This window comes from Xiphias gladius, chromosome 20, assembly GCF_016859285.1.
Source record: "Xiphias gladius isolate SHS-SW01 ecotype Sanya breed wild chromosome 20, ASM1685928v1, whole genome shotgun sequence".
NCBI classification, from domain to species: Eukaryota; Metazoa; Chordata; class Actinopteri; order Istiophoriformes; family Xiphiidae; genus Xiphias; species Xiphias gladius.
The window spans coordinates 16,737,029-16,751,109 of NC_053419.1; the positions used below are offsets into that span (position 1 = coordinate 16,737,029).

Below are 14,081 nucleotides of genomic sequence, written 5' to 3' on the forward strand. Positions count from 1 at the left end.
AGTTTTTTAATGGAAAAAGATTGTATGTTTCTCCACGGTTTGCCTTAGAATGATAAAATCACTACACAAGATATATAGTTGTGTTGTCTTAATGGTAAAGAAATTCCTTGGAGAATGACTAATAAATATATAAACAAATAGTGAAATGTCACAAACATGACATTTACTTGAGTATAAGATAGCTCATATACACTGTGGCCAAAGTAAAGGGAGGCAGTAGGGCCATGGACATAACAAATGAAACAAGAAGCGTGAAATTTATGCTATGTAACCTGTGCAAACTATGTCATTAGTTTTCACATCTAATTTGCAAATTGCTAGTATTTCACTTTTTTTACTCACTGAATCCAGCCCAGATGAGGAGAGGTCCGTATAGTGCAGGAAGAGGGTGGTGACATTCTGGGAAGTGAAGAGCATAGACATGGTTTCTGAGCTAAAGCGCATACACACTGGCTTTCTTTCACTTTTGACAACCACAGGCATTTGAAACATTACACACATCAGCCAATTGAGTCATGAAAGGAACAGGAACAGGCTTATGGATGAATGGATAATTTCTTCCCATGCACTTGTTGCCTTCTGTTTCACAGAAATGTCATACATAAGTTTGGTAATACCCTTAACTGCAGCCAATGCTCTTTGAGAGTTGGCTGTTTCTATCTTTAGTCTGTTTCGAGTGTGGTTGTTGATTTTGAGGGTGGGCAGGCGGCATGTCTTGTTTGGCTCTAGGCTGGTATGGATCCATATCCTCGCAGCTGCTCTGTAAGTGATTAGGAACAAAGATGTCATTACAGCCCAAACAACGATAAAGCAGTTTCACAAGCTGTATCAATATTTCTTGAAACCCTGAAATCTTTTGATGTTGCTCTCTGCTCTCCTTTGCTCACCCAATGGAGGCGAAACAAATCTAAAACTTGCACTTTCATAATCCTGGTGTCATTGCCTAATTTACTATTCACAAGCTGCTTTTTAAATCAATTTATATTTTTTATATTGGACTTTTCAGCAGTAGTAAGTTCCTAAACAATTTTCCCCCTTAATTTGAAACTTAGAAAATTAACTGAAATCTCAAGCTGCAGCAGTAAATAAGAATAATGTATAGTAGATATTGAAGTTATGAGGTTGTCCTTGACTATATTATGATTATTCCCAGTAGTTTCTCATGTAAGGTCTGCTGTCAGGAATCTGCAGGAAATATCTACAGAGTAAACTTGCTTGAAAGTTATAGTAAACTCTTGCAGAAAACACAGTTTTGTGTTGCAGAAATGTATATGCTTTCTGTCCCGTGCAAATAAATTAGGACGCTCGTGCACACAGATGACCCGAGACGCAGGCCTGTAGTTTCATGTTATCCCTGCAATCAACTGGTGGTGGTAATATGCCAAGATATGCAGCAATGCACCAGGAAAGGCAGTAAAGAAGAAGACTGCTAGCAAGTAAACATAGATGTAAATAATGCAAGTTTTAAAATATTTTTTAAAAAATCAGCTTTGGAAACGTTTTTTGAAGAAGGAGGTTACATACTAGGTTTTTGTGAGAAACATTGAATGTAAACATAACTTTTGTTTGTTTATAAGAAAACTCCACAAGGAACCTTTAAAGCTGAACAAAATTGTTTACCATAATGGGCCAATTATCTGCCTCAATAAGGAGATGAGATTAATTTTGTTGTAGAATGCCCAAGTGACCAAAGATTCATCTCAGACTCTAAAATTTCTGTGTGTCATGAGAATGGTGATGTGATGGCTTTTATCATGTGAATAACATTTCTGATAAACCATTTGCCTTTCTGACCATTAGGCTTGCCACAAGGATATCCACACTATGCTAAGCATTGCTTATTTTGAACGCAAATGTTTTAAATGTAAGATTTGGTAAAATATTTCTTTGTTTTTGTCTCAGAGTTGGAAACCTGAGGCATGATCAGACCTATGATGTGATTGACTTGCTAGTATTAGCTGTTCTCCACTAGTGCATCCACAATCTTAAAATATATTTTTTTTAGTCATATTTTTGACAGTACTTAGGCCATACTTGAATGTGTTATACCCACCTCCTTTCCCTTATTTTAAAACACGTGTGGTTGTGTTACCCCAGGGCATCCCGTTTCTCATGCAACAAGGAAATCCTCATTTAGACCATAATGACAGGTCTTCCCCAACTGGTGGCCTGGAGTTGGAGTGCCCCTTTTTAAAGCCCTGCATGGGATACTACGTGTGTGTGTGTTTTTGTGTGTGTGTGTGCCAGCTAGACTAGCTGCAGACAGCTATGCCACCGCACCGTGCCCTCGTTACAGCCCTGCCTTGTCGCCCTCCAGTTTCCATTCAGAAAGGGCTCTTGCAGGCCACTGGGCTGGCTATATTTACCTGAGACGGGATTGTGGATGGATGGCGGTGCTCTTTTTATTTTGGTCCAGTAGCATGTGAGAGGGATTCAAATTGCTATTGTTGTGAAGGGCTTTTCTCTGTCGGCTATGATCTCTCAGCGTTGCATGCCATTGTAATTCAGTGGTGTCAGCACGCAGACTGTTGAGAAGGTGAGACAACCTTTTCACACCTCTTTGTCAGCCTGTACTTGTTCCAGGTTCCTCTATATCATAAACCCTCAGTCTCTTACCGCTTCTTCATGTAGCTTAATAGCAGTTCCTTACAGCTACAGTTAGCATTGCCAATTCCCTATAACTGCTGTGCTCACAGCTTTGAAAAATGACATTTAAAAAAATTTAACAGCGCCGTCTCTTTTCATAAACAATGTCGAGGTAAACTGTTGATAATGTTTTATGTTCATTATTGGTGGAAAGGAATGTGGCTGTTGAATTTTTTTTTTAAATTTCCCTTTTACATAGATTTGAGCAACACAAAATTAAATAGCATGCACTTACACTGTGATTGTGTTGCTGCAGAAATTTCTGAGACTGTTACATAAAACCCAAACCATCGGCATGTAGCTGGAAGTATGTGAGAAGAGAGTTTTGTGATTTGGATGAACTAACCTTTTTGTTTTTTATTTTCTAAGTTTTTACAAGCTAGCTAGCTATATACAGTCCTTCATCAGCCTCATGGCTCTTTCACTCTTCGTCAGTAGTGGCACCCTCCCTTGCTGAGTGTAACCTGGCCCTGGGAGGCAGCTGCAGGCTCAACTGTGACCCTCTGATGACTCTGCAATTATATCGCTCTGCATACACATACCCACAGCTTAAAATGCTTGTTATGGTTAAGGACAGAAAACAACAGCCATGTGTCCTAAGATTGCATGTGTCCCATAGGAAACTGCCATTGCTGCTGCGTCTTTCATATGTTGCAAGCTACAGGGTTGCTATTGTTTATATGTTCAAGTGTGGTAGCAAATGAGATTTCCAGGTCAAGATTAAATGCTCAGAGTTACTCATCAGTGCTGAAAGGCTGGTAGGCTGATTCTTTGCAACATTAACTGTAATTAAAAACTTTAATTTATGAAACACTTTTCAAAACAAAGTGACAAAGTGCTTCATAAATTCACATCACAGGTTACATATCAACACGTGAAAAACTGTAATATGATACTGTCATATGCATGCTGTGTCCCAGGCTGCTTTTGTTGCTCTCTCCTAATTCAGATTCAGCTTATGCTTCACTGTTTTGAAATTCTTTGGAGTTATGGAAGCAGTAAATGAATTGTCTGGTTGGTTTGGGAAATGAAAGCAGATACTGCGGTAATTTACAACAGTGGTAGCTCTGGCTTTTCCAAGTAGGAATAGTTTAAACTGTGTCTGTCAGTGTGTGAGTGTAGGCAGTTGGATGTGTGTGTCTGTTAACGTGCCTGTGCATTAATAACTCTGTGTTTTTATGTGACTCATTTCTAACCTTTCATCATTGAATTCCAGATCTGTTAACCGTAGTGGGAGTCCAGTGCACTCAGTCCCCAACACTGCTTTTTTTCCCCGTCTGTCAATCAGAGTAAACCAGTGTGCTCGACACCTGAACTTCACATTAGTGTGAAATACTGTACTCGGGAAGCATAGTTGTAAGAGACTACCACCCACGCAGACCTAGAATCTGTAAGGGCTTATGTTTTTCTTGTTCGTACTAAATTATTTAATTTTGAAATTGCAAAACTATATTTGCTCAGATTTAAAGACACACTAAGGACTAAATCTGTGGTTTTCAACCCTTTTTTCTCACACAATTTTTGCCACAAAAGGGACAATAGAAACCACAAACATTATCAAATTTTATTTTCAATTCAAGTGCATATACCGGATTCCCCAGTGTTAGTTTTCAATCTGAGATTGTTTCCATAACTTCTTACTGAATTTTTTTTTTGACTGCATTACTTTTGTGCAGCAGTGAAGCAACTTTTAAAGATCCCACAATATTGAAAATTTGATCTTTTGTACATTAAACTTTAAAAAAGAATTAACATTCTGTGCAGCACAACAAACTGCAGGGTTGCTCTTTTATTAAAAGAGTTTTCAATTGAAAACACTTGGTAATTTTTTTTTTTTTTTTTAAATTTCGACCATTTGGCAACCCATTAAGTCTCCCATAACCCACAGGTGGATCACAGTGAGAAACACTGGACTAACAGAAATATCACTCATTTTTTCAACCCAGCCTTTCCTGTCAAACCAGTGTCTACAAATAGGCATTGTTGTTAGTTAATGCCTGTTGTCTAAATAAGTTGTGTCCCACACAGGCTACTTCCAAGAATGGGCTTTTCCATCTCGGACAGGTAATCATTGCTCCCCCTGGGGGCTGCTGCAGTGCAGCTCAGTCATCTGTCAATCTCCCCCCTTTCCTTTCAGTCTGCATTTATTATGGCAAAAGGATGGACAATTCTGCAGGTTTCTTACATTGAAACCTTCCCTGACTCTTCCCTGTTGTCACGTTCATCCTTCTCTCCTTCTGTCTGGCTGACTTGGCTTCTATCTGGTGGCAGTGGATGTTATTTTCCCTTGCTGGGTTCACGGGTTCTTCTCCTATGAAGTAATACCAAAGGCCTGTCCATAGATAAAACCTTAGACAGAGCCTTGTGGCTGGACACCTGTGGAAATCTGTGCTGATTGATAAAGAAGATAAAATCTTTTTCACCTGATTAACAAACAAGATAAATTGCCTGATATTTTTAGTTAAATGTAGTATAAATTGCTCAAAATTGCTTAAATCTAATTGCACTTTCCTGTTTTGCAACCATCTGAGATTTTCAGATCTCCACAAGTGTTCATTATTAAAGCTAGAGGTTATTCCTGGATGGGGCTCTCCATGAAATGAAAATCTTTGTCTCTTTCACTCTGTCTGTGACCAACACAACATGCTGCTGGATCTTCTGATGCATTAGTTAATTCACTTCAACGTTATGGTTTTCCCCTGTCTTTCCCTGCTGGAAATTTTGGTATTCTCTACACAGACTCAAAAAGCTGTTACTTCTCAAATAAAGCTGCTGAAGGTGACCCCTCTTGTTTTCTTTCCTAGACCAGAGATGATTTCCTGGGTCAAGTTGATGTTCCACTCAGTCATTTACCGGTGAGTTATTTGCATCTGTCTGTGTGTGTGTGTGTGTGTGTGTGTGTGTGTGTGTGTCTCCTGTGTGTCTGTCTGTGGGTGTGTGGGTGTGGCCAGACTAACTGTTATAATATTGTTTTGAATACTCAGCTGTTTCTTACCTAGAATTTTGCACTGCCCTATTAACCTCTGTGAAGGTCAGGCAAAGAGTGTGTTTATGTACCTGTTTTGAGTGTGAGAAAGTGCTAGCCACGCAAGCAGCGTTTTGTTGTGATCAAACAGCCTGTTAGAAATAGACAGCGGGTTGTCTAGAATGTAAACAGAGGTGGCTGTCCTGAGGGCAGGCTACCCACAAAACCAATGGAAAAAGCTACACGTGTCAAATTCACACACTCACATGCACTCGCTTGGAAACTGAGGACTGCTGAGACAACAGCTTTTAAAAACAATCACATGCAGAACCACTGTGTGCTGCTTGGAAGTTTTGACAGTTTATGTTTAATTTGAGTGAACAGGGCCTGAAACTAAAACAAACAGACCTACAGCTCATTCTGACGCAGCATGTCTTCCGCTCAGTTGAGAACTGTGCTGTCAGACTGTTTGTGGCTCTCTGAAGTTCTGTCAAAGTTTGGAACCTTAAAAGCATATCAGTAAAAGGTGTTGGGTTAATTATTAATGTACTTTTTGGCTCCCACAGGGCCAGAGAATTAGTAGCAGATAAAAGCAGCAGCTGAGTTATGTTGAGAGGTGAAGCCATTGGAAAAAATAGAGAGTATTCAGTCCTCATGCAGCTAATGTATATAAGCCCATAAACAAATTGGCTTAGCATGAGTAAGTTACTTCTATGTTTGTGTATATGCTGTGATCTGCATTTTATGCGTATTTTGATTTGATCCATTAGTTTTATGCAGGATTACATGCTGTAGGAATTGCGGTCTTATTCATAGTTACTGGACATTACTGTAGTCATCTCCTGTTTCTCTGTACTAGCCTCTCCTAGATTCTTTCACTTTTCATGAATCACACCAGCCATGCTGACTCATCAGAAGCAGTCTGGTAGCTACATTTGCCTTGTGGAAGCCTGAGCTACTTCAGCTGCTTCCAAACACAGTTTCATGCACCATACAGCATGAAACCTCTTGCCAACTCATGTCCTCACTCAAACCCTGCTTTGCATTAGTCACACATAAGGTTCATGTTGCTTCAAGCTTTTAAAGCAGTGTCTTCACACAATTATTTGGATGCATTATGTACAAAACTTCTTATCAGCTCTTAATGTCTAATGTGTTAATGACAGTTTGTTCCCAACAGAGATGAGAGATGGAACTTTATTGATCCATACAGGGGAAATTCACTTTTTACAGTAGCTCAAAAGTAGTAGAACAGCTTCATCACGTCTTTTTTTTAAATAAATTAATTGATTTTTTTTTTTTTTTTTCCTTAATTACAAAACTTGCATTGAAGCTGACAGTCTGATTTTAGTTACATTACAAAGCAGTATGTGGTGAGTAGCCAGTGTGGACTGGTTTTGCCCAGTCAGACACTAGTGGGAGATCGCTCTGAATTGCAAAAGACCTTTCTGCTGTTCAATATGTAACAGGAGAAGCTCAGCATTGCATAATGAGCCTGCGATGGCTGTGCAGAGGATTGTGGCCGCGCTGTAAACCAATGACTGCTATTTTGATACTGCCTAACATGTGTATTTGCTTGTGTGTTCAATTGATTGCTGTCAACAAATGCCCCCTTTTAATTTGCAGACAGAGGATCCTGCTATGGAGCGTCCCTACACATTCAAGGACTTCCTCTTGCGGCCCAGAAGGTCAGTTTCTACTAGATGTGACAGACAGGATGTGACAAGTAATCAGTGAAAATAGGTGCCAGTAATTAAACTTCTTAGTTTGAATTGTGTCAGCTTTGCCTCCATTAGCAGGTGGAGTAGACATTGACAGATTATTAAACTCAGTGACTATAATCCTGGTTTGCAACACTATGTAGACTGGTGTCATATCTCATGAAAGTGTTAAGTTCATGTGGAGGTCAGTTGAAAACTAAAGGTGAAAGACCATCTGGTGCTATTAGGCAGTTTGGAAACTCCCCTATATTTCTAAGCATTACCTTACTAGGTGCTCTGAGGGTGCAGGCCACCTGGTTTTAATGTGCTGTTTTTAAGGGGGGTCTATTCTTGCTGATGTTATCCTTCCAGTCACAAGTCCAGGGTGAAGGGTTACCTGCGTCTGAAGATGGCCTATCTGCCCAAACAAGGAGGACACGAGGAAGAAACTGGAGAAATGAGGGAGGAAGCTGAGGTAACTTGTTGGCCACTGTTGTCAGTGAGTTAGCTTTAACTGCTGACTTTGCATTACCTAAGGTATCTTTTTGACTGTCCTGTTCATAATAACATGAAACCAAACCAGATTCTAGTTTTATTGTTTCCTTCCACATAAAGAAAACACAGTTTTAAAGAGCCTAAAGATTAAAGTAAATGTCGCTCTGTGGACTAATGTACTAATGGCTGATGTGAGAGTGTTTTTTGCTAAGAGTGAGAATATAAAGGACAGTTCTTCGCTCTATTCTTTCTCTAAGAATTCCGGCGGCATCTTGGTGCCAGAATCTGGGGAAAGTCTTTTCCAGGTCAGAGTCTGGAAAAACCATTTACTATACGGCCTGTTATTTGGAGAAAAAGGAGCTTCTCCTCTTTTACTTTGTGTGTTCTTGCATGTGTATGTGTGTTCAAGTGCGGATTTCTTATGTACTGTGGAAGAGTGCTAGAGAGCATGAAAGGTGCTATAAATTTTCAGACGGCGATAGACTTCATAGATAGGGTGACATTTAGCAAGCAAAGTACGAAAACTTAAATGCCAAACTGCTAACTTTCCTTCACTTTATGTTCTTACTGTGAAAAATGCTCTTTTTCACTCTGTAGAGTTCCTTTTTACCTCTTTACAAATAACATGTATTACGCCAGCTTTAGTAATGTACTGTCCTCATGGTTACCTTCTCTGTCAACCTATCCCAAAAGAGAGTTCAAATTTGTCAACCCTGGTAAGTGACACTGATGCACAAACCTTAGCTCAGTCTTAGATCCTGTGGTCGGAGAGATATCCCAGCCAGCCAGCAGCTTGTCAGACAAAATTACACACCAGTAAATGTTAACAAAAACATTTCAAACCACAACACAGCACTCAGAATGAGTGAATCCAACATCTTTAATCTACTTCCATGCTTGAATCCCCTCTTAAACCACACCCATTTGCCAATGCTTGTGTGTCAGACCAGCTCAATGGAATATCTGTGACCATGGGGTCTTTGCCCTGAGCTACCAGTGAGTGGCTCGTACTACCTTATGTAAAAAAAATACAAACTTTCTCTTTCAGGGATGGGATGAGTCTGCAGACTCAGGTTCCCAGCGACCACAGCAGCTGTTGCCCCCATTGCCCCCAGGCTGGGAAGAGAAGGTGGACAACCTGGGACGCACCTACTACGTCAACCACAACAACCGCAGTACACAGTGGAAACGGCCCTCTAATGTGTATGCCTGATCTCATTTACATTTTTAGTTTTGACTCATGTATGAGTACTAATTTTGCTCTGTTTAAAGGAAGATTTCGACACTTTGAGAAAGGGACTTTGGCTTTATATTTAAGAGACAGAAATGAGAGCGTTATCAATCTTTGTAACTCTTGGCAGGAATAGTATATTTGTCAAAATGTCAAAAACTCTTCCTTCAAGAAAAGGTGCATGTAAGAAACAACTGTACCTCGATGTACACAGAAGGCACAGATATTATGTAATCTCATTATTTACTCAAATGCACTTTGGCTCAGCTGTCAGAAGGAGCATGTACAAATCAGCATGACGGGCAGTAGGCTTAGGCAGATAGGGACTAAATCCAGCTATTTTGACATTAAGTGTTTTTGTCCATTTTAACCGGGCCAATCCTACCCAAATCTTTACTGTAGAACTACCTTAGCTATCAGTTGCATTTTTGGTTTTCTTTTACATAGCAGTAATACTGACTTGATCTACTGTCTTTTGGCCCAATCATATTTCCTAGCAGTAATTTTATAAGATTTAGTAACTTTAGTTTTTGTATGATATCACTTCTTCTCTCTCAGGGATGTGATTTCAGAGACAGAGAGTGACAATCAACAGCGGCAGATCCATCAGGAAGCACACCGTGTTTTCCGTTCCAGACGCCACATTAGTGAAGACCTAGAGAATGAGCACCTGGAGCCCAGGGACATGGACAATGTGAGATAGAGCAATATGCACATATGTATAGTAGACACACATACTGAGCCATAGCTGTCTCAAGTGACAAGGTCAGTACAATGTTATAGTTTCATGGTTGTGTCTCCTGGTTGCTCATGTAGTCCTGGGAGCTCATCACAGAAGAAGATTCTAACGACAGCTTGTCCCAGTCTCTGCCTGGCCCCTCCTCCATCTTGACACCACAACACCCACCAACACCCGTCACCCAGGAGTTTGCTGAAGATTTGAATCTGAGGCTGTCACTCACTCCCGAAACCAACGGCGAAGTGCCAGGGCCCAGCTCTGCTCTGGTGAGACTTGAACACTGTAATTTTCAGTAGTCAAAACCAAAACCGCTTACGCTTTCAATGACTAAATGGTGTAAACGTAGGCAGTCAAATTATTCTCAGTAGGTCTTTTTGTGTCAGACAGGCAGTGCTCGCAATAAGATTTTTACTCTCCACTTGCTTACTGTTTGTTTTTTTATTGTTGTTTTTGTTTTTGTTTTTGTTTTTAACAGAGCCAGCTCTCAAACAGACTCCGTTCCTCCAGTATGACGGATGGTGTCAGTGATCAGGCCCAGGCTCCTCCGCTTATTTCGGTACTTATTTCTGAACCCCTACATGTCCCCCCCATCCTGCCATCTTTCTTCTTTGGCTTCCTCCCTTTCCTTGTTACGTTACTTCTAGCGTACTGAACATCCTTTGCTTTGTACTCTGATTACCTTAGCAGGTTTGTATTGTTGTCACAATTACCTCATCTTTGTTGGCATGTCTCAGTGCTGTTGGTATACCACATATTAAATCACCACCTTAGATCCTCCTCCCATTTAAAAATTTCCACTTTCCATACTAGGCAGGTCTCGCTGCCTCTTCACCTTTCCTTCCTGCTTTCTATGCTTCTTCGGTTTTACCGTTCATCCCTTTCTTCTTACGTCCGTGGGAATATCACCCCCCTTTCTCCCACTACCACTTTTTGCTCTCGGTGATTCACTCGCTGTTGCGTTTGATGTATTGTAGAAACATTATCTCTACAGCTGCGTGCCAACAGCTTCACCATTCCAGTAAAAATCAAAGGCAGGAAAGTAAGATTAAGAACAGTACCACATCAGTTAATGTATTCTCCAGAGAGTCCTGAGTCATAGCATCATTGGAGATTCAGCTCAGCAAACGTGTCACAAGATCTGAATCAGATGCTTGTTCCACAGCTGAGTCACAGCAGCGAGCTTGGCCAAGCCAAGGAAAACTACAGGTACCAATGTCAGCCTTTTCCTAAATACAAACCTATCCTGGGTTTAATATTTTCCTCAGGGTTTTGTGAGCAATTGATTATTGAAGTCGAAAGACAGTTTTATTCAGGAAAGCAGTAAATTAGTGCAAACAGTTCCTTAATGATATTAAATGTGTATATAGGCGGATGGGTGCTCTTTGTCCTGACTAATGCATGTGTGATTGCCTCTTGGAGGCTTGTGTTGGAGACAGGCTTTTATTTCTCATTTCCCCTGCTTCTCAGTTAATTCAAACTAAAAACCTACTCTGTGCGTACCTATTGTATTGATAAATTAATTATTATTGATTATGCTGATTATTAGTAGGCTTATAATGTGAAAAACCTACAAGAAGTGTTAAGTTTCATTGGCGGGAGCTTAACATTGAAAACTTTGGGAGGGAAAAAAACTGAAATGTGGAAGACTTTGTGACTTTGACACTATTTGAATTTATGGCAAGCTTAATAGTAGGTTGTGGAGTAGTATTACATTTCAAAATAGCTAAATGCATGGTTTTAACTTCAGGAATAATAATTGAAGTCATTCTTCACTGTAGTTATAGGGCATGTTGTAATATAACTGTTAAATCTAAATCAGATAGATAACTGTGTTCCAAGTAATGTAGTTTAAAATAAGCAGAACAATGTCCAGTATCTGTCTCTGTAAAGCACTGCCAGCTGAACTACACTGATATTGTCGTCTTACTTGTCATGTGTCGTTTGGATTGCTTGGATGAAATTACAAGCTCTATTTTTCTTTTCTGTGCATTGGATCCCCTTTCTTACAGTTCATGTCTGAAATTTAAACTCTTTTTTGTGAACTTTCTGTGAACTTCAGCACAGTAATTCACTTCCGCTGCTCTCACATTTTCAGGACACAGAACTGTTTTCTTTGACTGTTGTTACTGTAGCTTTTCTACTTGGGTTGAGAGTAAAGATGCTGCATTGGCTGGGATCAAATTTAAAGTTCAGGGAAAGATACTATCTTTTCCCTCCAACAGTGAAATGCAAGCCTGAGAACCTCTGCAGCTCAGACTTTCTTGATTTTTGTTTATCTTAAAATTAAAAGTTGATTACTTTCCAATTTACTAAAAAAAAACTAAAAACTTAACTCTTAACCTACCGCTTGTGTAATCGAGTCAGCAACAGCAGTTTCTTTCCAAATTAATTGTGTTCCTTCCTGCTGCGCATCAACCTCACAGCTCCTATGCTTCACAGCCACCGCACTTTCTCACCATGGTCCATAATCACAGGAATCTCCTCCGTTTTTGTTGCTCCTCACCTCCTTGGAGAATAAATTCCCCCCTTTGTCCATTCAGTTTTTCCGAACTCAATCCTCACTACTGCCTAAACACTCACCCTTGCCCCATTTCTTCCACCCTCGCAATGAAAACATAACATACTGTGAACTAAAGACCGTCTTCCCCTGTTGTCTACCACCAGCAGAATTCCCAGACCAGAAGAACACGAGCTCAAACGGTCTCAGGTGTTGAGGAGCCTATGGTAATATCTCAGTTTATATACAGTATAAACCCTATCAGTCCTACACCTCTTTGTTCACAGTCACCACGCAGGATGAGCTGTATCTGTCCCCTGACTAGTTTTGGGAATTACTTTGATAAAAACCTACACTCTGTTAGAAAGCTTCACAAGGGCTTTCAGTCATTTATATTTCTGTTGGCTCTGTCTTTTTCAGGAGTTGTCATTTGTTTAGATTTGTTTAAACAGATCCCTATCCAAGAAGGCAATTTACAAACTTTTTGTACAATATGACAAATTTGTGTGACACACAATGCATTAAAAAAGTAAAGGTTAATGATCCCCATGAAATGGACAGTGCGAGTTCGTTTGAACATTCATAAAAATGCTTGCTGGTGATTGATTTGTTCTTTTAAAACAAACTGATGATGAAGCTAACAATTACCCAAATGATTCCCTCTTTATTTAGTTCTCTTATTAGTGATGGTATGACATTCTGAAGTGCTTTGTTAGACCAAAAGTTGACCCAAAGTTTCTGTGTTAGTGGTATACAGTGGTACGTGTGTGTGTGTGTGTGTGTGTGTGTGTGTGTGTGTGTGTGTGTGTGTGTGTGTGTGTGTGTGTGTGTGTGTGTGCGCGCGTGCGTGCGTGCGTGCGTGCATGTGTTTTGTATTTATATCTGGCAAACTTGTAGTCAGTGCAATATTGAGCAATGCCACTGGTCTGCTATTGATAATAACCCATAAAGAAGCATTATAAAATGTTCCCAATGCTCTATGGTGCTTCCTGTGGCGAGTCATATCTTGAATATTACCATAGTTTATTTCGTGATCATTTGGTCGACTATTTCAGTAATCTTTATGCTACTAACAGTTAATAAATCACTCAGAGTAGTAATGATCCACTACTTTCCTCATGTGATGCTTAATTTAATACTAGTGTTTAGTTTTTCGTTGTGCTTTGTGTGTGAAAGTTAACCTATTTTCCCATTCGAGTTGTAAAGCTTTCTATGTCATATCCTGTTCCTAAACTGTCATTGCGCAGCTGAAATGGGCAAGGATTTTAAAGCCTTTGTCTTGTTGTTAGATTTTAGAAAAATATGTGGTATTTTGGAATAACTTTGGTTCTACACTTGACTTTATTGAAAACACCAGTTTCTATTCTCTTGCACAGATTCCCTTCACATGTCCCTAAGCATATTAGCCTGTACTGATTAGTTGTCTTTGCTTTGCTCTCTCTCTACACTTGGCCAGTCTCCCTCGGCAACTGCTTACACCTTGACCACCCCTGGCCTGCCCCCTGGATGGGAGGAGAGGAAGGACGCCAAGGGAAGAACTTATTACGTCAACCATAACAACCGCACCACAACCTGGACTAGGCCAATTGTGCAGGTACAGCAGGTGTGAAGGCTGGCTGTCGGGCTGGCTGGACTCTGTCTATGCATGGGACTGGACCTTACCTTGGCTCCTATCATGGCCTAGGCCTATGTGCTGGACCCTCCTCATCTTTCCCCCCGTTTTTCTCCTCTGTGTAGCCATAAAGAATGATGGAAGGAGACACAGCCTTGCAACTTCAAAGTCTCTTATCCTGTCTCTGTCCAGTTTC

The 14,081-nt window shown here is 40.3% G+C and overlaps 1 protein-coding gene across 5 annotated transcripts in view; it reads left to right on the forward strand.

Moving 5' to 3' along the window:
- Positions 1 to 14,081, forward strand: part of nedd4l (NEDD4 like E3 ubiquitin protein ligase) — a 46,774-nt gene that overhangs the window by 16,636 nt on the left and 16,057 nt on the right. For 2 of the 5 annotated variants that reach the window (XM_040156909.1, XM_040156911.1), the window contains exons 6-15: positions 4,675 to 4,710; positions 5,451 to 5,501; positions 7,238 to 7,299; positions 7,684 to 7,786; positions 8,855 to 9,009; positions 9,596 to 9,731; positions 9,854 to 10,042; positions 10,252 to 10,332; positions 12,441 to 12,500; positions 13,730 to 13,867. In XM_040156909.1, coding sequence (XP_040012843.1) covers positions 4,675 to 4,710; positions 5,451 to 5,501; positions 7,238 to 7,299; positions 7,684 to 7,786; positions 8,855 to 9,009; positions 9,596 to 9,731; positions 9,854 to 10,042; positions 10,252 to 10,332; positions 12,441 to 12,500; positions 13,730 to 13,867 — 1,011 coding nt within the window. The remainder of the gene's footprint in view (positions 1 to 4,674; positions 4,711 to 5,450; positions 5,502 to 7,237; positions 7,300 to 7,683; positions 7,787 to 8,854; positions 9,010 to 9,595; positions 9,732 to 9,853; positions 10,043 to 10,251; positions 10,333 to 12,440; positions 12,501 to 13,729; positions 13,868 to 14,081) is intronic. The other 3 variants (XM_040156910.1, XM_040156907.1, XM_040156908.1) reach the window with 2 other exon arrangements.